At 40.1% G+C, this 26959-nt stretch overlaps 1 protein-coding gene across 2 annotated transcripts in view; it reads right to left on the reverse strand.

Annotated features, from left to right (window-relative positions):
- Positions 1–3836: 3836 nt before the first annotated feature.
- The window catches only part of pcdh1b (protocadherin 1b), a 228579-nt gene continuing 205456 nt past the window's right edge, over positions 3837–26959 (reverse strand). For both annotated transcript variants that reach the window (XM_067457423.1, XM_067457424.1), the window contains exon 5: positions 3837–10131. In XM_067457423.1, the coding sequence (XP_067313524.1) occupies positions 9722–10131 (410 nt within the window). In that variant the 3' untranslated portion in view covers positions 3837–9721. The remainder of the gene's footprint in view (positions 10132–26959) is intronic.

A 26959-nucleotide genomic window follows, 5' to 3' on the forward strand; every position in this document is an offset into this window, starting at 1 on the left:
TGGCTTAAAAATATGCAGCAAATTCTGTGTGATGGGTAGGTATAGAAGTAAGGTTAGTGTCGGGGCATAGAGTAAAAACTATCATGTCTATGGAAGTCCATACAAACGATATTGTAAACCAGGTGTGTGTTTGTGTGTGTGTGTGTGTGTGTGTGTGTGTGTGTGTGTGTGTGTGTGTGTGTGTGTGTGTGTGTGTGTGTGTGTGTGTGTGTGTGTGTGTGTGTGTGTGTGTGTGTGTGTGTGTGTGTGTGTGTGTGTGTGTGTGTGTGTGTTGTGTGTGTGTGTGTGTGTGTGTGTGTGTGTGTGTAATGACATGTGTATTACACTGGTATTACAAAGGGGTTTATGAGTTATTTCCTGAGTCCTCATAATAGTATTTTTTTTTAAATAGAGAGAGAGAGAGAGAGAGAGAGAGAGAGAGAGAGAGAGAGAGAGAGAGAGAGAAGAGAGAGAGAGAGAGAGAGAGAAAGAGAGAGAGAGAGAGAGAGAGAGAGAGAGAGAGAGAGAGAGAGAGAGAGAGAGAGAGAGAGGAGAGAGAGAGAGAGAGAGAGAGAGAAGAGAGTTTGTCTTTGAATATATGGCAATAAATGCAAAGTGTGCATCCGCCTTTACAGAATAAATGTTTTTCATTCATATCATCTTCGATGAGAATGCCTAAACAAATCTTCAAATGCTTATGTTCTCCCACTACATGTGGGACTCCTTCCATCAGCAAAGAGAACCTTGGAATAGCTGGAGACTGCAAGCGCTGCTCCTAATCATCATACAGAGATGTGCAGCGGTAGGCTAATCTCATTTTAACACTACATACAACGCCTGCAGTTATGTGCATTCCTCATACTGCAAACCGCAAGCAAAAGAGAGGTGGAGGCAGCCTTAATGGAGAGATGGGGGTGGGGGGGTAAATAGATGGTTCACTCCTATAATATACGCAAGCTTGGAGTGATTAGAATTAACATTTAACATTTATGCACACGCTTCTCCAGTCAGCAACTGACCTTCTGTCAGAGTCACTGTGGCCACACACTGAGAAACGCAATAATGCGTGGACAGGTTGTCCTTTCAAAGAATATTCATGGCATCTTCTTGCGAGGAAAACAAGGTATATCTGGAATTTCCACAAAGTAGTTCCCCAGTGTCTAGGTCATGAATTATACTTATTACTTATTCCAATGCGACAGCACATGTATAAATAGCTCTTCCTATTTCTCCTTCCTCTGATGCTCTCCCTCATTGAGGGACTGTGCTGTTTTTAATGGTATTTTCAAGCTATCTCCGTTTTCCTCTCTATCATCACGTATTCAGCTGCCTTCAGACTGCTTGACTGTCTGGCTGGCAGCAGGTGAGGGTTTATTTCAAAACCCTGTCATTAGACACTTCATTTGCCTGCACGGAAGAGCCAATATTTACAGTTGGTGAGGGTGGCCACTGTGCTGTGGAGTAAAACCTCTGCTCTATCGGCCTAGAGGCTGATAACACTGACCCTCAGTCAAGCACTGCCCTAAGGGAGCCACTCAGGGGGCTCGGTAAATCCTCCTCATGCACACAGCAGCAGTGGAAGGAAATAAAGAACTCTTCAACAAATAACCCTTGACAAAAAAAATAAAAAAAGTGCAGCAGAGTTTGAACTGCTGTGAAACTTTTACTGACTGTATCTTAGTTTTGTTTATATATCTCTCATTAACTCCAGCCGTGCGAAACTGTCACTTTTGAAAACACTATTTCATTTTATTCTTTTTAAAAATAATAGTCTTTATAGTATGGCACACTTCAGAGTTTGCTGCTGTGGATTAGTTACACTTTATCAGGTTCAAAGGAAATAGTTTAATCAAAAACGAAATTCTGTCATCATTTATGACCATAAAGAAGATTTTTGGCAGTATATTCATGCTGCTCTCAAAGCCTGCATCACAGATGAAAAACTAAATGGACCATATTCAAAAGTCTGGGGTCAGGAAGATTTTTCTTTTCTTTTTGAAATGAATTATTACTTTTATTCAGCAAGGACACATTCAATTGGTCAAATGTGACAGTAAATAGATTTATGATGTTACAAACAATTTCTATTTCAAATAAGCATGTTCTTAACGTTCGCTTTATTAAAGAATCGGGGGGGGGGGGGGATACACCAGTCGCCATAAAACTATTGAGCAGAACACCTGTTTTCAACATTGTTCATAATAAGAAATATATATTGAGCACCAAATTAGCATATCATGATTTCTGAATGATTATAATGATCTAATTTAATGATTTCATATTGTAGTGCATACTGCATATTTTTTATTTTATTTTATTTTTTTTACTGTTTTTATAGCCTGTCCATAATCCACTTTCCAGCAGCATCAACAATTTTCTTGACAGTTGTCAGACACTTTGTTGAGTGTGTGTGTGTCCAAAATCCCACCTCAAAGATGACAATATCCGAAATCCTTGTCCTTGTGGGGACATTTTTTTGGCCCCCATGAGGAAAACATCTTATAATTCATACAGAAGGAGTTTTTTTGAGAAAGTAAAAATACAGAACGTTTCCTGTGATGGGTAGGTTTAGGGGCAGGGGTAATGTAGGGATATAAAATATACAGTTTATGCAGTATAAAATCCATTACGTCTATGGAAAGTCCCCGTGTGTGTGTAGCCTGTTAAACCCGACGCTATGGGGACAAAATATTCCAACAAAGATGCCAATATTCGAAATCCTTGTACTTGTGGGGAAATTTTTTGGTCCTGATGAGGAAAACATCTAATAAATCATACTGTGATGTTTTTTGAAAATGTAAAAATGCAGAATGTTTCCTGTGATGGGTAGGTTTAGAGGTAGGGCCAGTGTAGGAGTATAAAATATACAGTTTATGCAGTATAAAATCCATTATGTCTATGGAAAGTCCCCGCAAAACATTGTGTGTGTGTGTGTGTGTGTGTGTGTGTGTGTGTGTGTGTGTGTGTGTGTGTGTGTGTGTGTGTGTGTGTGTGTGTGTGTGTGTGTGTGTGTGTGTGTGTGTGTGTGTGTGTGCATGTGCGTGTGTGTGTGTGTGAGCCTGTTTATGTGGTTTATGAGGACACAAATTTGTATAACTACATGGGTATTACACTGGTATTACACTATAAATGTGGTTTATGAGGACATATCAAAAGTCCTCATAATTCAAATGGCCTCAAAAACATACTAAATGATGTTTTTTTTAGAAAGTAAAAATGCAGAATGTTTCCTGTGATGGGTAGGTTTAGGGGCAGGGGCAGTGTAAGGGGATAGAAAATACGGTTTGTACGGTATAAAAACCATTACGCCTATGGAGAGTCCCTGTAAACCACATAGACCAACATGTGTGTGTGTGTGTGTGTGTGTGTGTGTGTGTGTGTGTGTGTGTGTGTGTGTGTGTGTGTGTGTGTGTGTGTGTGTGTGTGTGTGTGTGTGTGTGTGTGTGTGTGTGTGTGTGTGTGTGTGTGTGTGTGTGTGTACTCCTATAGTGCGATCAATGAAACCCATGCTTAGCAGTGCCATCGGCACGTTAAGAAATCTAATAGGGTTAACAGGGCTTTATTCTCCCAAGGAACAAATGCCACACATTTAGAACAAGCTGAAGAACCATAGGAGAATTCAAACTCTGCCAGGTCTGCTAAGACTAAAGAAAGAAACACAGCTTTTCAGCATCTCCCTGACACTGCTGAATCAGGAAGTTCACTTGTAGTTGTTTGTAAGATGGTACAATGAGGTACATCTGTTCCCCAAAGAATGGACTTAAAAGAGGGAGCATATTATCAAAGCACTTTCCCTCATGACATAAAAAAAAAAAAAAACTGTAAATCAAAGCTGCACGTGAAACCACTAACAATTCATGAACAACAGTGTTTTACATAATGTATTTTATTGTAAAGCTATAAGGAAGGAGTACTTACAAGATAGTATTTCTTTGATTTGCTCAGCAAAAATAAAAGACAACCTTTTTTTCTTTTTTTTTCTTCTTCCTCATCGTGTTTAACATGCGGATATTGATAAGAACATAATGGAACAAAAAGGGCTAAAACTCCTCAAAGCCACTGGTTTGCAAATAACACAAAACTCAAGAAAAAATAAGACTCATAAAAAGAGACAGTAAAACTTTAAAAATAGACTAGAAGCAAGTGAATGGTTACTGATGACATTTTAGACACAGGCACTCCAACGGTGTGCCCCCGACCACTCTCTTTCTAACATATTCTACTTTTAAAAATATTTTACAATTTCAGTTTGTCTTTCAACATGTTCTTTTTTAATCTTTTTTTTTAAAAGCCACGTTATTAGCATGTACATAAAACTGTACAAAGAAAGCAAGGCATCACAAGCGTTTCGATATAAATATAACCAACACTTAGGCTACAAACTTGTACTTCCTGTAATTATCTATTAAAACGGAGGCTTTTCTTCAGTTACTTACTGTAGAGTTTTTAATATCGAGATCATATGGAGGCAGACGCCCACAAACCTCTAAAGCGCTATTTCAGAGCCAGAGTCATAGTAATGAAGCCACTCAGCCACCGCTTCACAAAATAAATTACTGATTTAGTTTTTAATCTTTTTCGAGGGGTAGAGTGATGCTGTTTACTCTCTACTTCTATTATGCGCAGAGATGCATGGTGAGCCTCATTATGCACGGTGACATTACAACACGACGACATGTTCGTTCATAACTCCTAATACCTGGACAAATGCAGCGGGGTGGCTCAGCTCCAAAATGAGTCCATGTGTCAGACAAAGAACTGATTCGTAAGTCACATCGGATTTGATTGATTTCCATGTAATCAAATACACGATTCAGCACAAATGAAATAGAGCTTACAGTAGGATGAAATTGAACATCAGTCATAAGCAGGCCCACACGGAATCTGTGCCGGAAGAAAGCCCCATAGATTTTCACAGAATTGGAACGCCCATTATTTAAAAAGCCATTCATATCATCAACCCCTTGTGTGTTTGTTTATTAAATATTTGGCTAATTCGATAGTGCTTTCAGTTACCGATTAAGCTCTGTTTAACCCATTTTACCATGTTCAAATCCATTACACAGACATTTTTCTCTCAGAAATCAAAGCAAGAAATGAAGATTCCATTTGGGCCTGGTCATACATTGGACAAATGACTAAATCAAACAAGGATAATGTGTAAAGTATTGGTTTTAGGTACAAGAAAATGTGATTGTTCACATTATTTGTGCATGACTGTGCTGCATTAGACATCACCACCACCATCATCATCTTCATCATCATCAAAAAACAAACATGTATTTGTATACAACAAACTATTGTCAATTTTTACTGTAAGAGCGTGAAAGTGTGGAATCAGGACACATTTGTATTGCCGATAACAAAACTGCTTAACAGGGTTGTATGAAATGTAACTTAAATAAGCTTAAACATGACTAATTAGAGATTATGTTTGTCATGAATTACCAGTAGTTCAATAGTTTAAAATAAAATAATTCAGACTTCATTTAACACTGGTCTCCCTGACTTAAAGGTCCCGTTCTTCACGTGTTTTCGAAGCTTTGATTGTTTACAGTGTGCAATATAACATGAGTTCATGTTTCACGTGTAAAAAAACACAGTATTTTTCACACAATTTTCTTATCTGTACAGCGCTGTTTTCACTGTCCTAAAAACGGCCGGATGATTTCCTTGTTCTAGGAAGTCCCTCCTTCAGAAACACGTAACGAGTTCTGATTGGGCCAGCGCTTCCCGTGTTGTGATTGGACAGCAGCTTAGCGCACTTTGCCCGGAAAGGTCCCACCTCTTACCATAACGGTGAGATGCAAGCGTCTTCTCCACGTGGGAGAGCAACAAGACCACGCCCCCTATTTTGCGTGTTCTTGTGGGCGGAGGGTTAGTCAACAAACGGTTCTAGTGACGTCATTACATCCCTGCACTTCCTGCTGTAGTCCAAACCGGCCGTTCGCTGTAGGCTTTGAAAGGGAACTTCTGTTAAATAAAATATCTCGCTTGGCATTGAACTTTGAGCTTTATAATTTTACCGGTATTATTTATGCTCTAACAGCAACATTACACACTAACTAAAGTTTGAAAGATGGAATCGCGAAGAACGGGACCTTTAAGAAACTATCCAGATATGTTACAAAAAACAAAAACAAAAACAAAAAAAGTCAGAATCCCACACATAAAACATATTGCTGTCCAATACCCCCCCCCCACCCCCAACCCACCAAAAAAATAAAAAAATAAAAAATAAAACGCTACAATTGCATGATTATAACATTGGACCACTCCCTCCCCGTATACAATGTTTATTTTTCTTTCTTTTCACCCTATAACATTTTTTACACCCAGTGCATAAGACATGTTTTCCATCAGATTCTCTGCGCCACTGTCCAATGTTTCACGCTGCGAGAGCCATTTGATTCAATGAAATGCCACAACACAATTTGGCCGTTGAAAATCCTAGAAAAAATCAGAGCTTAAAAATTCCTTCCTTTAAAGGCAGTGAGCGGATCCCTCCGTGTATCTACACAGTTACAGAAGTGTGCAAAGACGCACGCGTTCACACACACTCTGAGTGATTTGACCTATCAGCGTCTGTGACAGTTGCTCTCCAGGGATAAACTCCAGGTTTTCCCAGTGGGAGTGAGAGATTGTCTAACTGTCATACAGCGTTCGGGGTTCACCAGCCTGAGCAGCTTATGTTTGTGACTGCAGAAAAGAGCTCTAAGGTCAGTAGTTGCTGGAATGATTAAAAGAACAGGAAGTTAAACGTGTACAATGATGTACAACGGTATCTCATCTGGTCTGTGACAAGCTCGGCAATGCTTGTTCAAATGTGGTGTCGCGCTGCAAACAGGGACCAAAGACCCAGACAAACTGGAAATACGTCTTATTTGCCAAGCCATTCGAATGCAGAGGTGGACAGTAACTAAGCACATTCACTTGAGTACTGTACTTAAGTATGCTTTTTGAGTATCTGTACTTTACTTGAGTATAATTTTTTTCTGAAAAATTATGACTTTATCTTCACTACATTTAAAAGACAAATATTGTACTTTTTGCGCCCCTACATTTCTATCAAGGTTCTCAAAGTCAAAAATCGTTTCTGTAGCAGCTTTGAAAGTCAGTGGATTATATTTTTTTCTTTAAAATGTGTTTTGTTTTTGGCAGAAAGCCTTTCAGGAATCACTCTTGTGGGGTCACGTGAAGTTCAATGATTTTCCAGCATTTTTTGAATACTGATCAGTTTATAGCAAAATGGAAGAAAACAGATGTCAAAATCTTCATTTTTGGCGAGTATTTACATAAACAAAGTTGATTATGTCTTAAGTTAACGTAAACAGTTTGGAGAATATCAGAAGTGTATCAGTGTATTTGATCCGTGCATTCGGCCTTAAAGTGACAGCAGCTTTGTAAAGGGCTTTGTAACTTTTATACACGTATTTAAATGAGTTCAAGTTAGTCGTATGCTAGTATGTCGGACTAGCACACAAAAATAATAAAATGATGCGTTGACATAAAAAATGAAATTTCCTTTTGATGCATAAGTACTTTTGAAAACAAATACTAAAGTAAAAATCAGTTTTTATAACTTCCACTTGTAACGGAGTAATATTTGACCAGCAGTACTTTTCCCTTTTTCTCAAGTAATGAAGTTGTGTACTTTGTCCACCTCTGTTCGAGTGTTTAGTCTGCCAGCATTCAACTAAGGGGGTCTGCAGTGAACTAAACTAATTCACACTCACAAAAGGAAGTGCAATGTCTGAAGTGTCACACCAAACATTCATCATCTGAGACAATAGCCTTTAGTGTTGGGTCATTTTGTCTGTTGTTGTTTTCTTTAAAAGGAGACTTCATCAAACTGAACCCAAAGCACAGAGCTCCGAGAACATTGTTAACAGCAAAATCACCCAAGTCGGTTTTAAGCGTTGAGTTAGCTGTGTGACATGGTGTAAATTATAGTGCACTTAACGTGTGTAGCTCAGGCCTTGAATACTCATTATAGCTTCTGCTGACTTGCATCGCAACTGATGCAATCCCTGTTACTGTCAGCCGCTATTAATAATGGCCCTAAATTAACTTCCTGTAAACTCTTTCTAAAAGACATTGCTTTTAGATGTGGAAATTACAGTTTCCAACAAAAACACCCTGTTTAGGCGAGCGCCAATGCGACTCTGCGGTAATAGGTTAGCACAATTTGGACGTCTCTAAACTCGCCGCAGGAGTCCTGTTATGTCATATTCTCAAAGCACACTTAAAACAGAATCTCAGATGTTCTAGAATATACTGGATTTGTCGAATACAACTTTAATGTGGTCAAACACGTGAGAAATGTTCTGCTGTCGTGATTTTTGAACTCGTCTATCTGTTGTGAGCATTCATTTTGACAGTGTCAGACCCACCACAGAGCAGACCAAAAATCTCGGACAAAACCACACATCTACACAACAGATTTGACACGTCCGAAAACGAGTAGGCTATTGCACAGCACAAAACGGTGTGTTTTTTTTTTGTTTGTTTGTTTTTGTTAGTTGTTTTTTTTGTTGTTGTAGTTTTTTTTCTGCTTTTTGCTTTTTTTGTAAAAGTTCTTTCTCCTTTCTAAGGACTTGATGGGTTGAAGAAAGCTGTTCCAGAGGGGAACTCACCTAAAGCCTCCTTGTAGATAGTCTTCTTATAAAGTAAAGAAGTGTTACAGAGAAGGAGTCACTGGGAGAGCTTCCTATGGGAACCGATGAAGCCCGTCAAGTTTGTCTGAAATGACAAATGGCATCATGCAAACCTGCTGTAATTCATTTGTTTCCATTGGATTTTGCCCCAAATGCCATGTTCTCTTGAGTCCCATACTGTGGATTATCTTCATTCTGTGGTCCAAACCTGTTGTCCTTCTTTTACTGACAGGGAAGCAAATCCTCTGAGCAATGTTCCTTCTACTAACATCGACAGAAGAAAGTGGCGGCTACCAAGGGTCTGTACAGCTAAATCATAAATGAAAACTGTTCTGTCAGACATATAGTATTTACATCACTGTACATTAAGAAAAGAGTTTCTTATGAAAAAAGACAAATGTAAGAAACAATCACCCTTCAGTGCTTTAAGAAAGGTGAAAATGTTTTCTCTTCAGTACAGGTTGATAATGGATCTCTTGGATTGCCAGTATTTGGTTTGCCAGTTCTTCTGGCTCAAGTTCTTAGCAGAGATACATACACATAAGGGGGAAAAGGTACTATTTGGATGTATATGTTTTTAGGTAAGCATAACTACAGTCTGATCATAAGTAATATCTATATACATATATAAAAACAGACAAAAATCAGAATCAAATAGGAATATAACCTTGACATTAATTATCACAAATTTCACTTAAAAATTGTCCTTACATTCTTTCATTAGATGTTTACATGGGGATTGTGTTCTTTGTTTTATATTCACAAAATTGTTTTCTTTTTTTTTTTCTTAATATTATTATTCTTTACTCATATCTATTCGGCTTCCAGAGCCTCTAACAACGTGCAGGGCTGTATAAAACCCCAAGGGTTTTAAAGAAGGTTTCTTGCTGTTTTGTGTCAGCCATTAGGATTATGGATGAGGGGATTGGAGATGCACGTCGAGACGTCTGTGTAAATCGGGGTCTGGCGGTGTAGTTGAATTAGCAGGTGTTCTGAAACGAGGCCTTTTATCCTCTCACAGGCATTGCTGATCACAAGTAAATTGGATCAAATGTGGAATCGAACCTAAGCGGACGACAGATGAATCACAGGTAGATTTCTCTTTTAGAGCCTTGGCTGGAGGGTGTAGTGGCGGGAACGTAATCGGCTGTCTGACTCAGGGGGATCTCCTCCCGGGGGCAGTCCTTGCCGGAGTCGCCGCCTGTAGAATAGGCACTAGTGTAGGGAGGCAAAAAGCGAATGCTGGCCACTTTGTTGCTCCCGCCTCCGCTCCGCTCTTCTCCGTGAGGCTTAGAGCTGCTGTCGGCCATCAGACGCTCCTGACCCTCCCTCTCCTGGTAAGGCACGAAGGTGGAGAGCTTGGGCCCACTCTTGTCACTCTTGGTGCGGTTGGGTGAGGGCTGTCCGGGCATCCAGCAGGAATCAGAGTGGCCGTACTCCGTACATTCGCGTGTGCATTTTCCCGTCATAGCCACGTCAGGTAGAGGCCTCAGATCTAGAAAAAAAGAGAACAAAATGATCAGGTCATTTTCATGCATTTAAAACATTTTGTGGAAATGGTGTGTTTACTAATAAGTCACTTTGTGATTCCGAATATACTGGTTGCGCTGTATGCTTTTGATTCGCTTAAAAGAACAGAACACAGGTGCTAAAATCCTTGAATGTTTGTGAACCTGAAAAAATAAAAATCAATATATACTGTATATATATATATATATATATATATATATATATTTGAAAATAAGTATAAATCAAAATATAAATATACATTCAGATCCTTGAAAGAGCTTGAATTTTTTTGGGAAAAAAAGTTCCAATGACTGTATATAGTGTTCAATAAACATTTGTGATAATATGTTGCCCAGATATTTCATTTAATGTAATGTTGAATTGCTTTGCTTTTTAAGATAAAGTACACCCATAGAGAAACTAAAAAGTGTATCTTAAAACTTCTGTTTACAAACTTCTGAAAAAAAAAAAAAAAAAACGTTGTGTCATTTTGGACTGTGACCTTAAGTCTAATATTAATCAAGTGACAAAAACATGTTTTTATCATCAGAGAAATATTGCTAAGATTCGTCCTTGTTTAACCCTGGATGATGTTTAATAACTCATCCATTCTTTTATCTTCTCTCATCTTGATTATTGTAACGCTATGTATATATACTGGCTTGCATAAGGGCTCTATAGCAAAGCTACAACTGATACAAAATGCGGCTGCCAGAGTACTAATGGAATTAAAAAGGACAGAGCATTATACCGGTTTTAATTGAATTACATTGGTTACCAGTTCATCAAAGGATTGACTTTAAGGTTCTTTTATTGGTTTATAAAACACTGCATAATCTGGCCCCTCTATACATTTGTCTGGTCAAGAGGAACAAGTCTGTCAAGATATACATTCCAAATTCGTTGTTTGATGTCCTCTAGTGCTGTCACAATATGCTGTAGTTCATAAACTATCTATCATAAACTATATATCTATGTTTGCGCCGAGTTTTGACGTTCTTACGGCAGAAGTAATGGATTTGGGAATACTAGATGAGATTCATCTGATATGAGGTTAAAAATAAATAAATAAATAAATAATGCTGTTCGGTTTCTCACAGAAAACGACCGTTTCGTTCTTAAGACATTAATGTGTTGTCAAGAGTCACAAGGTTTAAAATGGATTCATATGTCTATGTGTTTTACTCTCACAGTGACTCTTACACCCCATTAACATGCCTTATACAAGCAATGGTTGGAGTTCAAAATCTTCATGTGTGTTCTCCTGAAGAAACAAACATACCTACATCTTGGATGCCCTGGGGGTAAGCAGATAAACATCACATTTTCATTTTTGGGTGAACTATCCCTTTAATATCAGATTATTATTTCAGAATACAGTATAAGATGTACCGAATATCAGATCTCTATCAAATGGCCAAACATGCCAAAAACATGTTTACATAGTTCTGTTTGACACATAAAAACTATAACAATGTATCTTAGAAGGTAACACAACGTAACCTTGCTCTCACTTGAAATGCGTCGCATTAAATCATTGAATTTGAGGGTATTTGGATCTGGAAAGTCCTTGAAAGGAACTTTAATTTGAAGTTAACTTAGGTGTAAGGTGAAGTTAACTAAGAAGATTTATTCAGTTGAGAATCAGGATACACAGTTTGTACTGTATTATCTTAATTTTAATTGAGCACTCTTGCTGTGTTGTGGTGTCATTGAATAAGTATCGCAGGAGTAGTTTTACAGTAGTATGAAAATCCGTCCACAATGGCAGAGGAATTTGACTAAATTCAATCTGATTCAGTTGATAGGAATTCACATTTATTTGTATAACGCTTTTCACCATACATATAGTTTCAATGCAAATTCTCAAAAAATTACTATTATTACTTACTACTAAATTACTAAATTACTATTTAACATAATCTGTATTCAGAGGTGAATTTAAATTAATGGCCATATGTCAAACATGTACTGTTCAATACAAATCATCTTTTCATTTAGCAAGAAACAATGATCTCATTAAAGCAGTTATTACAAGTTGTGATCATAATGATTACATGTAGAAAATTTGGCAGTGGTTCATGTTGATTCCGAAGAACGCAAGTGTGTGTGAACATTATTTGTATAATAATAATAATCATAAAAATGTAATAAAAATGTAATAAAAATGTAATAAATATCAACAACAACACTCAACCGTCTATAGCATTAAACAGAATTCATTGTCTAAATCTTTTTAAATAACAAATTAAACATAAACCTTACTATTGAAAAGCATAATGGGGATCATATCGGTTTTATCATGAAGCCTCACTTTTATAGTCAATCAAAGCTGCACAAACAACTCTACAGCCTTTTCTCTCCCTTGTTCACTGTAAGCAATCAGTGTAATGGATGCTAATCTTCACTATAAAAGGTTGCCGAAGCTGGATGGCATGACAAGAAGAGAAAATGACGGTCTGATCGGCAAAGGTTAAAATCTCTGTCTGGAAAATATAAATGCAAAAACTGAACCTAACCTTTCTTCTGATAGTGACATTAGATTAGTTTAGTGTGCATGCGAAAAAGGGGGCAGGCACAATGGCGAGTTCTCGAGGGGAAACATTTATTTCCCAAAATGTCTGAGCTTTATGAAAGGCCTTTGATTTGAGGCAGCAGATGCCATTATTTTGTCCCTTATATTGGACCATCACACACTTTAAGGAAACATTCACACATTCTACACTTTTTGATACAGATAGATAGATAGATAGATAGATAGATAGATAGATAGATAGATAGATAGATAGATAGATAGATAGATAGATAGATAGATAGATAGATAGATAGATAGATAGATAGATAGATAGATAGATAGATAGATAGATAGATAGATAGATAGATAGATAGATAGATAGATAGATAGATAGATAGACTTTTGCTCTTAGATCTTATATTTCTCTTTTACTATCACTCAGGGAAGAATGTACTACGCTTGAGCTCTGACAGACCAAAAGAGACCTTCGTCTCTGGCACACGGCACCTGAATCCCTCGGTCTCCTTTTCTTATCTCCTTCCTTCCAGTTGGAGTTAACCTCAGGAGTGTTCCCGCTGAGCCTGAAGGCTTGAGAGCTGGCCCTGCACCACTGCCCCTTTCACCAATCACTCCCAATCCAGCTCTCTAGCACTTTTTTTTCTCCAGCTAATTAGATTCCGCTGGCCCCTTGTCACCATAATAGAATGGAAATTATTTCCAGATGAGTATCTGACATTTGGTGCTGTCTAAAGTAAAGAGGAAAGATGTGTTAAGACTGGGCTCCTTGCGTTTTCTCTGCTCCTTTCCTCTGTGATGGAGAGCTGGCACAAGAGATTTGCTTAATGTCATTTTCATTCAACTGCCGCACCCCTGGGGTGTGATATGGATGGAAATATACATACATGGTTCAAGCTGTTTTCTGATTCCAAGTCCAAATGTTCAGCTGTCAAAATGTCCATTTGACCATTTCATTGTAGGTAAAAATTCCTATTTGACATGCAGGTGGAGGATTTTCATATGAAAGACTCATAATAATTTGATCAAAATGACAGTAATGAATAAAAATAAGCTTTTTGTGTGCATCAGGATGAAAAAAAAAAATTCTAAGCTATTATTCAGTATCCACTGTACTAAGTCCTTGCTATCAATGAGAGGCAATTATTTCCCTTGTATCTTCTATTTTGTTACATTCAGGTTATTATATTTGTTATATTCAGGGTGGACTCAGGGTTATACATTTAATATACTGTAAATGTCTATTGTGTGTGAGTGTGTGTGTGTGTGTGTGTGTGTGTGTGTGTGTGTGTGTGTGTGTGTGTGTGTGTGTGTGTGTGTGTGTGTGTGTGTGTGTGTGTGTGTGTGTGTATGCGTGTGCGTGTGCGTGTGTGTGTGTGTGTGTGTGTGTGTGTGTGTGTGTGTGTGTGTGTGTGTGTGTGTGTGTGTGTGTGTGTGCGTGTGTGTGTGTGTGTGTGTGTGCGTGTGTGTGTGTGTGTGTGAGCCTGTTTATGTGGTTTATGAGGACACAAATTTGTATAACTACATGGGTATTACACTATAAATGTGGTTTATGAGGACATATCAAATGTCCTCATAATTCAAATGGCCTTAAAAACATACTAAATGATGTTTTTTTGAGAAAGTAAAAATGCAGAATGTTTCCTGTGATGGGTAGGTTTAGGGGCAGGGGCAGTGTAAGGGGATAGAAAATACGGTTTGTACAGTATAAAAACCATTACGCCTATGGAGAGTCCCTGTAAACCACATAGACCAACATGTGTGTGTGTGTGTGTGTGTGTGTGTGTGTGTGTGTGTGTGTGTGTGTGTGTGTGTGTGTGTGTGTGTGTGTGTGTGTTTTGTGACATATCAGGACACAAATGTGTATAATGACATGGGTATGACATAGGTATTACAAGGAGAGGGTGTAATATGAGGACATTGGCCATGTCCTCACTTTTCAAAATGCTTATAAATCATACAGGAAAATCATACTTTTTTTTTTTTTTGATAAAGTAAAAATGCAGAATGTTTCCTGTGATGGGTAGGTTTAGGGGAAGGGGCAGTGTAAGGGGATAGAAAATACGGTTTGTAAAAATCATTACGCCTATTAAATGTCCCCATATGTCGCAAAAAACAAAACAAAACAAAAAACAAAAAAAAAACAAAAAAACGTATGTATTATTATTATTATTATTATTATTATTATTATTATTATTATTATTATTATTATTATTATCATTATTATTATTATTATGTTCTCCAGTAGAGAGTGCAGTCACTGTAAGAGAGCTATACTGTAGTCAATAGCTCATTGCTCATTTACCCCAGGGCCCTCTAAGCGAATCCCTAATATATGCAGCCTCTTCGCTTCATTCCATAACAGTTTTAGCCAATTGATTTTCAGCTTTGGCTGCGCCTTAAAGCCACCCAGGGGAGCCAACCACTCAGGCCACAACACACAGGTTGCCCTGGGTGACAGGTGTGGAGGATAGCAGTGGGAAAACCAGCCTTTATTTGACAGTTAACACCAACACTCCAACTTTCCCACAATCCCTTGCTGATCCTGTGCACGGATGGAAGCAGACAGGCAGAGTTGATGGAGCCCCCTCCCACCGCCAACTCGTCTGTGCTCTACCCTTCCCAACCTCTTCGTTCCGTTGCCATTCGCTCGGGCGTCCTCTCCCCCTGACCCCACGTCTGCTTGTATGCAAACCTCGCTGAGACTAATTAAACTTTGGGCAGATTAGAACTTTGCCTTGTCAGTCTTTATTCGTGCTTAAACAAGTTATTACTTTTAGGAAAATTAAATTAGCCAGCTATTAATTAATCGACACGCTGCTTTTGAGAGGATAGAAGAAGTGGGAAAATATGTAAAGTAAAATGTGAAGTAACAGCTCCATTAGAGGTGAACAAGTTACAAGGGATTCCTGTACAAAATCCAAAAACGAGTGAACCAAAATAAGGTGAGGAATTTGTATTTATGTGGGTTATGTAGGTTTGTTTAATAATAAAAATGAATTTAAATGCATCTAAAATTCCATATTTATAATGCTAGTATCATGTTCTCAATATCATATTATAAGGAATTATATTTTATACATATTATTTTATTGATGTACAGACAAATGCAATACCAGGAACATAACACGCAATCAAAGTGTCTATATGCAGAGTGAATTAGACAGATGGAGTGCAAAAAATACATTTTAATAAATTCTACACGCAGTGACGTTATTCCTGGCTGGGTTAAAAGCAGCACAGAATAATATGGGGTTGGATAAAGCAGGAGAACGCAGAAGAGACATTGCACTTTCAAGTGGCAGCAAGCACGAAAGATACCCAGTAGCCACAACACTAAAGAGATACATTAGTGAGTAACCACGAGAGCAAAGCACAAGCTAAGCTATGCAGAAACCATGTTGTCTTGCATACAGCACAACATCATCATAGCTTATCATACATTTAGTTCTAAGTATGTTAAGCTTCTTATACTGTATATGCAAGTTTGATGATGCAAATTCAGATTGACGTAACCATAGGGTCACACAACTTTCCGTTATTAAACTAGAAAATAACATTTACCGCAAAACTGATCCGATAGATTTTCATTTGGGAATCTAATGATTGGGTCAGACGTGCACGTCCTGCTCCACATACAAAGGTTCACACTTAGCTGGTGGTTTGCTCGTGGGGTCAATGAATTGATGAAGGTTTAAATTTAGACTAGCTTCATTGCCAGTTTCAATAAATGCTGCACTGCTGTGTATTTTCTGGAATAAAAATCGAATTTGTTATCGTCTGAAACGTGATGTGACTTATATAATGCAGTCAAATGCACAAAATGCACACATTTAGATTTGTACCAAATGAGAGCGCTACGTAGGACCAAGTAAATTTGGATAGCACATACTTGACCTGGTTATAATTTTAAAATAAATTTGTGCTTATAATGCTTGCAAACAGTTTGTTGTATTTTATCTTTTTTATTTGTATCTTATTATAAAGATACTATTATTATTATTATCTTGGGCCAAAAATGGACAATTCTGTCATCATTTGCTCGCCCCCACAATGTCCCAGCCCTGTATGACTTCCTCTCTTCTGTGGATCACAAAAGAAGATCTTTTTTAATAATTTCACTTGTTTTATATATCAGTACAGTGAAAGCAAGCGTGCTGCACGCACCCTGAAAAGTGAAGCCAAAGCGTCTCGATCGCTCTCAGGTGGTTGGTCCCAGTATCGCTCATAAAACACGCCCCCTCCATGAAATGTAATGGGAAGTGAGACAAACTAAATAATCAAATTACACTTCCAAATAATTTTTCTAAAGGTGGTTTGTGTTACATCATGCATTTTTATTTATTTATTTATTTTTTTTATTTTTTTTTTAAGGCAGAGGCTTTTTGCACCAAGTGTAAATAGCAACTAGATTTTATTAACACACTGAAAATGGCTTATTTTCTTAATGATAATTGCTATTTACACTAAGTGCAAACAGCTATAGATGCTATATACAGCAAGTGTTAATAGCAACTAGATTCTATTTACACTCAAAATATTTTTTACACTAAGTGCAAATAGCTGTAGATGTTATTCACTAAGTGAAAATAGTGATATATTCTATTTACACCATATAAAGTTGCAGAGCTTTGTGATATAAGTAGTAATTGCATGTCATTTATACTTTATTTTGACAGATACATACTATTTGCACCTTAGTATTGTTGTACATTAACAGGATGCAATAGTAACAGAATGTGAATAATTATTTTTATTTAAATTATTAAAAGGATGCCGCCTTAATGGGACACTAAACGTACTCCCTACACCTATCCATAACCTTACCCAATGAATACTTTTAGTATAATTAAACATTTTGTTAGGCACTGTAATTCCACTTTTAGAACATTTTTATTACTGTACTTATTTTTTATTGAAAATAAATGCCTTTCCAATGTGATTTGTGATGAGAAAAGAGAGAAGAGCGAGCTCCGCAAAAGGCGGACTTGGACCCGTGTTGATCGTGACAAAACAGTGATATATTAGCCATATGCTTTACTGATTGCGCCAGAGGATGTTGAATTATGTGTGTTTTGTTTTATTTTAAATGTTGTTTTGCACAGCCAGCATTGTTAGGTGGAGCTAGCGTGAATAGCACTTGCCAACAAGGTATGCTATTTGTAAGTGTGAATAGACACTCCGTTTTTTGGCGCCAATATGTTTAGTTTTAGTTAGTTATTTAATGCTGAGTGAAGTTGTCACTGAGGCACCAACTGTCTTTTTTCATGATTTTCGGGAAGAGATTTGAACTGTTTATTTTGATATCACGACTCTACTTCCTGCTATCTACTGCGCAGGTTCGATCCTGCGTTCACTACTGTGCAGACTCGGGTCCCAAATCAGCACAAGATTTCAGCACCATAATCGGACGTCGGCGGCTTCACTTTTCTTCAGTGGAAGGTAGCCAAGACGCATCGGCCATATTTTTTACGGCCTATGAATGAAAGTTGATGAGGAAACTGTTGTTTTGAACCCCAGTGACTCATTACAGGGCTAAAAATAGTAACATTTTTGGGTATTGTCGCCCAAGAGGCCTTTGCAGTGAAGTTCTTCTGTTGGTTTCGGTGTACATCAGGCTTGTTCATGCTCCATGCAGCACTGCATGTCAATACAGTCATGGCTACACAATGGCCAAAGCCTGTCAGGCATATACGCCTTCAATAATGTGAGCATAAACATCTTTGGAAAGCAGATCAGGCTACATAGTTAATTCATGGAAGCCCAAATAAATTCTACTCCTATCATTTAACTGCAGGTGGATTGAGGGATTTCAAACATTAAATATTTCATAGACACAGTCCTTTTTATGGGACGTTCTGTACGTTTCCACCACTCTCACTGGCTCAGAAGAGATTTTTAAACCTCTGCAGCATTTTTTCATGCGTACGCTCCACAATGCTCTTTGCCAGAACGGCGCATCCTCTTTGCCAAAGCTTCACTTACGGGCTAAACAAGTTCTGAGCGGAGTCAGAGAGTGCCATCATTTGGACCATGTCCCACTGGCCTACATCTGTTAAACATGGAACTTATCTGATCCGCAAAAATCAATGTCCTCGCCCGCTGACCAAATTTGCTCTCCCGACTCTGCCAGCTAGCCGAGGGAAGGGGGAACGACGTGTGTCATTTTGCAAACCTCCACATGTTGGCACACTGTGTTTCAGTATGCATCAGCTGCATAGAATCTCCTCCTGGCTTAGGAAGATAAGCACATGGAGAAAGGCTGTAGCCCGCGGCTAAATCAACTAGGGTAAGCTGCATAACATCTTCCACTCATGAATGTTTTAAAGTTGAGTTTGTATGCGCACAAGCTGAATCATTGAAGATGAAACAAGGGTGTAGTGTTTGATTGTGCTGCAGGCCTAAACAACTGCCTGTAAAGAAGAAAAGCGAACACAAAAGCGTAAGATACAGTCAAATGGGTAGATGAAACGGGGAGCAAACTCAACTGATCAATGTCCATAGACTGTCACAGCACCCAAAGTCTTCATAAAAATTGCAGTGAACTTACATCAGTGTTGAATTGAGAATGCTTTGGTACAAACTACAGTCCATTCTTGGACTCAGCTCCACTGCAAGTAGTGATTCACCATCCAAAACCTTGTTTTCAGCTTGAAAAAAAAAAAGACTTAATCACTGTACAGGAGTCCAGACTGATTAGACATGTCTAATGCAATTAGCCAGTCCACTTACCAGTGCGACCAGACTTCAGTTTAATTTTGGAGGTGTGATGGGCATTATACAAGTTGATTTTTGTAACAAGAGTATTTCAGTGAACCATTCTATATTCCAAGTTTCATTGTGCCATAGAAAATGAATAACTGTAATTACAGCTTATGTCTAAATGACTTTTGACAGAGGAGAGAGGAACACAGCTATAAATATAAAAGCATGCCATTAGAACAGCCTCCCACACTTTTACATTGTCTTTTCCTTTCCTTTTTCTTGTTTCTTTTTTATCAGGTATGTAGGAATATACAGTAGGTATAGTAGGAATATACTCTCATTTCAGATTCTGAAAGTTAAGCTTAAGGTTCATAAAGTAAAGCTAGACACCGTACGTTTTAGCGGCATCTAGTGGTGAGGTGGCAAAATGCAACCGCGAAATGCAACCGCTCAAACCCTCCCTTTCGAAGCACATAGAGAAGCTACGGTGGCCAACGCAGGACAAAAATCTGAGGCATCATTGAGTAGCTAGCACTTTGTAGATCAGTTTGGTGTATTTGGATAGAAATGGCTGATTCCAAAGTGGTAACGGTTCACTATGTACACTCTAAAAAATGCTGGGTTAAAAACTACCCAAGTTGGGTTGAAAATGCACCAACCCAACAATTGGGTTGTTTTAACCCAATGGTTGAGTTGTTTTAACCCAGTGGTTGGGTTAAATGTTGCTTAAGACAACCCAATTGCTGGGTAAGAACAACTCAACCATTGGGTTAAAACAACCCAATTGTTGGGTTGGTGCATTTTCAACCCAACTTGGGTAGTTTTTAACCCAGCATTTTTTAGAGTGTAGGTCTTTATACACCACTGAAAAAAAATGTTTAGTGTATATGGTGTCAGGGTTCTAACCTGGCAGCTCTGTCTGTTTTGTCTTTGTTTAATGTTTCTATGTTTGTTTTGTGTCTTAGTACTTGGATCTGTCTCTCTCTGTGTTTGTCATGTGTTCCTCTTGTCCTACCTCCTTGTTTGCCGTTACCACGCCCCCTTGTTTAGTCTGGTCTAGTCCTCGTTTCTCTAATTGTGCTCACCTGTTCCTCATGTGCTCTGGTCCCTTTATATTGTGCTACCTTCCCTCATGTCTTTGCTGGTTCGTTGTGTATGTTTGTGAGCGTTTGCTTGTGCGTACATGTCTCTAGCTCCTTGTCTAGCCTAGTCTAGCCTTTTCTAGTTTTAGTGTCTCCTGTTTTTCTAGCTTTGAATTTATTTTCAGTTTTTTTCTTTGTTCCTGAGTTTTTGAGTCCAGTGATGGTTCTGTCTTTATTTTTGCTTGTTTTCTCCAGGTCTTAGTTTGGTTTTTTTTCTTCTAGCCTTATTGTTTAGTTTTCTGGGTTCTGATAGCTTACCTTTTTTATTTTTTCTGTTTTCCACTTTTATTTTCTCAGTTCAGTCTTTTTATAGAGATTGGTTTTGTTTTATTTTTCTTCGTTTTCTAGCTCCAGTTTTTATTTTAAGTTTTTGTTTAATTTAGTCATAGTTCTTAGTTTGTCTGTTTCTTGTTGTCTTGTCTAGAGTCTTGTCGTGTGTGTGTGTCCTGTGTTGTTTTCTGTCCAGTGTTTTTTCCCTGGCCGCTGTCTCCACTGCCTGTCAGCCAAGACTCCTGCTTCGGTGAGAACATCAAGCCTCAGGTTCCTGCCTGGATTGGTCCAACACCGCCCTGCCTGGTGTTGCCTCCCAAGCTGTCGTGAAGGTCATTGGCTGCCTGGACTGGTCTCAGTGGTCATCCTCCCCTGCCCGTCATCGTCGTGTCTTTCCCCTGCCCTGGTGTTTGGACTGTCACTCATCCACTACCCCATTGTGTCTGTTGATCTGTCTTGTTAATAAACTGTCCTTGTTCACTCTGCATCTGGGTCCTCCACTTCCTGATCCCTGACAGAACGAACCAGCCAAGACAGGACCCAGCAGAATGAGCTTCCGTATTGTTCCTCCTGCGACTGCTCAAGAGAGGTTGGCACTCCAGCAGGGTGTGGCATCCCTTCGCCAACAGGGCCGGGAAGTGCGGTCCTTCGCCCAGTTCTTCTGGACAATGGCTAAGGGCCTTGAGTATGATGATGCAGCCCTCAAGGATGCGTTCAACATCTGTCTGGATGACCCCCTACCACAGTGGGAAATGGAACAACTTAGGATCCTGGATTTCTGGAACTTCTCCAATTACTTGCATCACCGCAGGGATTGGCAGATCCTGACACCACCCGAGCCAGTTGAGCCCACACCTGTCAGTCCAGAGCCAGTCGAGCCCGCACCTGTCAGTCCAGAGCCCGCAGCGGCCAGTCCAGAGCCAGTCGAGCCCGCAGCGGCCAGTCCAGAGCCAGTCGAGCCCGCACCTGTCAGGCCAGAGCCAGTCGACTACAAATTGTCATGCCCTCGAAAGCGGAAGAAGAGGAGAGCCCATGCCTGCAAGTCAGCTGCCATTCTAGATGCCCCTCATCTGTTGCTCCAGGAGGGCCGGAATCAGTCGGCTCCAGCCCCTGAGCGCAGTCCAGTGTCGGCTCCAGCCCCTGAGCGCAGTCCAGTGTCGGCTCCAGCCCCTGAGCGCAGTCCAGTGTCGGCTCCAGCCCCTGAGCGCAGTCCAGTGTCGGCTCCAGCCCCTGAGCGCAGTCCAGTGTCGGCTCCAGCCCCTGAGCGCAGTCCAGTGTCGGCTCCAGCCCCTGAGCGCAGTCCAGTGTCGGCTCCAGCCCCTGAGCGCAGTCCAGTGTCGGCTCCAGCCCCTGAGCGCAGTCCAGTGTCGGCTCCAGCCCCTGAGCGCAGTCCAGTGTCGGCTCCAGCCCCTGAGCGCAGTCCAGTGTCGGCTCCAGCCCCTGAGCGCAGTCCAGTGTCGGCTCCAGCCCCAGAGCGCAGTCCAGTGTCGGCTCCAGCCCCAGAGCGCAGTCCCGTGTCGGCTCCAGCCCCAGAGCGGAGTCCAGTGGCTCCATCTCCTGTTCCTAACCCAGTGAGGGCTTCACCTTCTGTCCCAGGGCACACTTCAAGGCTGGCCGTCCCAAGAGCCCGCTTCAGAGGAGGCCGTCCCAGAGCCCGCTTCAGAGGAGGCCGTCCCAGAGCCCGCTTCAGAGGAGGCCGTCCCAGAGCCCGCTTCAGAGGAGGCCGTCCCAGAGCCCGCTTCAGAGGAGGCCGTCCCAGAGCCCGCTTCAGAGGAGGCCGTCCCAGAGCCCGCTTCAGAGGAGGCCGTCCCAGAGCCCGCTTCAGAGGAGGCCGTCCAGAGCCCACCAGTCAAGCCCAGGAAGGTGTCCCCGAGTCAGTCCCTGAGCCCGCCAGTCAAGCCCAGGAGGGCGCTCCCGAGTCAGTCCCTGAGCCCGCCAATCAAGCCCAGGAGGGCGCTCCCGAGTCAGTCCCTGAGCACGCCAGTCAAGCCCAGGAGGGCGCTCCTGAGTCAGTCCCTGAGCACGCCAGTCAAGCCCAGGAGGGCGCTCCCGAGTCAGTCCCTGAGCAGGCCAGTGCAGCCCAGGAGGAGGCCCCAGTGTCAAGTCCAGTATCTGTCCCTGAAGTCATGTCCAGTCAGAGGTCCCCACCATTGAAGAGGCCCCATGCCTTTGGTCGGGTGCCTAATACCCCTCCCATCCCACCCTCCCTGTTTCCTGGTCCTTGTGGGTTCCCTAGGTCGGCACCCCCTTGGTCAGCCCCTAACCACTCCCCTAGATTATTTTCCTCCCCAGTCCTGCCTCCCATGTTTCCTGTCTGCCCTGGTACTCCTAGTTTTGTTCCCCGCCCACCCTCCCAAGTGTTACCGCCTTTGTTTCCCTTGCCTAGTTTGGACGCCAGGGGGCGTCCATTGGGGGGAGGGTACTGTCAGGGTTCTAACCTCGCAGCTCTGTCTGTTTTGTCTTTGTTTAATGTTTCTATGTTTGTTTTGTGTCTTAGTACTTGGATCTGTCTCTCTCTGTGTTTGTCATGTGTTCCTCTTGTCCTACCTCCTTGTTTGCCGTTACCACGCCCCCTTGTTTAGTCTGGTCTAGTCCTCGTTTCTCTAATTGTGCTCACCTGTTCCTCATGTGCTCTGGTCCCTTTATATTGTGCTACCTTCCCTCATGTCTTTGCTGGTTCGTTGTGTATGTTTGTGAGCGTTTGCTTGTGCGTACATGTCTCTAGCTCCTTGTCTAGCCTAGTCTAGCCTTTTCTAGTTTTAGTGTCTCCTGTTTTTCTAGCTTTGAATTTATTTTCAGTTTTTTTCTTTGTTCCTGAGTTTTTGAGTCCAGTGATGGTTCTGTCTTTATTTTTGCTTGTTTTCTCCAGGTCTTAGTTTGGTTTTTTTTCTTCTAGCCTTATTGTTTAGTTTTCTGGGTTCTGATAGCTTACCTTTTTTATTTTTTCTGTTTTCCACTTTTATTTTCTCAGTTCAGTCTTTTTATAGAGATTGGTTTTGTTTTATTTTTCTTCGTTTTCTAGCTCCAGTTTTTATTTTAAGTTTTTGTTTAATTTAGTCATAGTTCTTAGTTTGTCTGTTTCTTGTTGTCTTGTCTAGAGTCTTGTCGTGTGTGTGTGTCCTGTGTTGTTTTCTGTCCAGTGTTTTTTCCCTGGCCGCTGTCTCCACTGCCTGTCAGCCAAGACTCCTGCTTCGGTGAGAACATCAAGCCTCAGGTTCCTGCCTGGATTGGTCCAACACCGCCCTGCCTGGTGTTGCCTCCCAAGCTGTCGTGAAGGTCATTGGCTGCCTGGACTGGTCTCAGTGGTCATCCTCCCCTGCCCGTCATCGTCGTGTCTTTCCCCTGCCCTGGTGTTTGGACTGTCACTCATCCACTACCCCATTGTGTCTGTTGATCTGTCTTGTTAATAAACTGTCCTTGTTCACTCTGCATCTGGGTCCTCCACTTCCTGATCCCTGACATATGGTGTATATTAAAGCTACACTGTGTGGTATTTTCCCCCATCTAGAGGTGAAAGGGTATATGACCATCCAGTGAATATTAGTTTCTATTCCTCTCAATTCCAATTTCATTTTAACTCCTACGGTGGCTGATTTAGTCCAAGATTAACATGGCTTCCAGTTCGCCCTTGTCCATGAGTGTTCCTTCAAGTGATGAGGTTACTTTAGAAAACTATTATAATTTTCAGTTATCTAATTTGTCAGTTATCATGTAGGTTATGACATCTATGTAAAATGAATAATAGTTTTATGTGTTCGTTTTTTTTTTTTTTTTTTTTACCATTTCATTGGTAACAGCAGCTATCAGATTCCCAGACGAATGCAAGCTAATCTTAGTAAAGTAACTTTTATCAGTCCTATCGTTATTCTGTATATTGTACGACATCACTAGCGTAAGGCAAAGTTTACATTGTAGGAACGGACTTTCAAAAAGGCTTTCAGGTTTTCATATAGCAGTCTCAAGCAAGCCCCCTCTTCACATTCGACACGGTGCCATCGAGTGTTAAAACGCGAAAGGCGAAGCTTGAATTTACGGGTATGTCCCTTTTTGGCTAATGTACATTCAAGATGGAGGGGCAACATGGCGACCAGCATTCGAACCCCTCACCCGTATGTATTTTCAATGGCATATTATAAACTTTCGAGAATACTTTATTACTTGAAAGAAGTAAATATACATTAATGAGCACATTTTTTTTTTGTGTGTTTTTGCTAAGAATAAACTAAAAAAGTTACACAGTGTAGCTTTAAATTGCAATTCAGTCAATAGATCCTCATACATATTACATACTGCACCTTTAAATATTCTAAACAAAACATCAGCATATGCACAGCATCCCAGTCACTGGGTTTCATTCGCTAAAAATTGTGTGAATTATTTCGTATTTGTACGGACAGGAGAAGTTCTCAAGGAAAATCTCTGCCTGATTCACAAAACATTCATGAATTCAACATTCAAGCAGTCATTTGCATAAAACACACCTAAACCATCTCCTTATAAGGGCTTTCCGCTCACACTTTTCCTACAGCCTTTCGTCACTCTCATCAAACTTTCCACGGTTCGCAGAAACGCTCTCGCAATGTCAAGTGTGCCATTCTCACCATAAACACCTTTTATAAAGACCCAGATTACAGAGCTCTCATTAGCCAGCTGTACGTGCATATCTGCGATATTCAGAGAAACTTTGGAGCTGAAGCTATAAAACAGCTTTTCTTCCCTGTTTAAATGTATATAATCAAATGTTTTTAAGATTAAATTAAATTGTATTATTTAATCATTTCATTATATAATTTTACTTGTGTCTAATATAATGCAAATAATGCAATATACTTCAATGTAATAATACAATTATATAATTTTGCTTGTGTATAATATAATACAATTAATGTAATATACTTCAATGTAATGAAATAATCATTTCATTACATTGAGTGAGAGACTGAATTGAGCTCAGTGTCTTTTAATGTTAATTTTAGGTTTCATACACTTCAAATTACATTTCACAATCAAAAAAATGTCACATATATCAGGAGAAGTGGATGATAGGTTGTAAATCCAGCATGCCCCATCTCCGTGTTGCATATACATATATAAACATATATCGGCGGCCGGACGCCCACAGCCCGTGATAACTTTACCGAACAACGAACACAATCATGACCCTGTTCTCTCATGTAATGTCACATAACATATATCAGGTGAAGTGGATGATCTTGTGTTGTAAATCCAGCAGGCTCCGACTCCCTGTCAGTGTTGAAAACACATAATGGCCGCGCCCCACCCACAGCTTGCCAGTTATCATGAACACGTTACAGTGCACCCCACAAACACAATCAGGCCTTCGAAAGAATGTGTTTTACCACCCCTTTAAACACACACCATGCATCACATGCTCCATTGATAAACGATCATGTAATTTACTGATGTGCATGCAACAATAGCCAACAACATATCAGTTTTACTCACTGCCTGCTTTCAATGCACGACCATGAACCTTAATCGTTGGGACTGCTCCATCAAAACACACTTCTTTGGTGACATTGTTGATTTTATGAAGTCCTGTGACTGCAGTGGAGCCTCCCTTTCCAGTAAAGCACGTTTATGGGCATCATGCATCTCCATCATGCAACAAGGAAATTCCACCCCAAATGATGTCATACAAAGGTATACTCGAAAAAAAAAAAAAAAACTTTCTGAAACTTGTGAGAAACCGGAAGGAGTGTTTTTGACACAAAAATACTCCATCAGACATCCAACGTATGTTTTGAAACTTTGTCCATGTGTAGCATGGGAATCCAAGTCTTTAACAGTGTAAAAAAAAACTCAGTATGCATGAAACAGCATTTCACCCCACCCCCTTTAAATAAGCTATGGTTTTGAATGTTTTATTCATAAAATAATCCTTAAATGCTCCACTGAAATTGTTCAGTGAAACTGATATAGCATAATAATAAATGTTTCTTGCACACCAAATCAGAATATTATAATGATTTCTGAAGGATCATGTGACACTGAAGACAAAATGAGCTTTATCATCACAGGAATACATTACATTGTAACAATATTTCACAATATTCCTGTTTTACTGTATTGTTGATCAAATAAATGTGAGCATAACAGACTACTGTCAAAAACATTCAAAAGTACAGACCCCAAACTTTTATAAC

The sequence above is a fragment of the Pseudorasbora parva genome, chromosome 11 (genome assembly GCF_024679245.1).
Source record: "Pseudorasbora parva isolate DD20220531a chromosome 11, ASM2467924v1, whole genome shotgun sequence".
Taxonomy (NCBI): domain Eukaryota; kingdom Metazoa; phylum Chordata; class Actinopteri; order Cypriniformes; family Gobionidae; genus Pseudorasbora; species Pseudorasbora parva.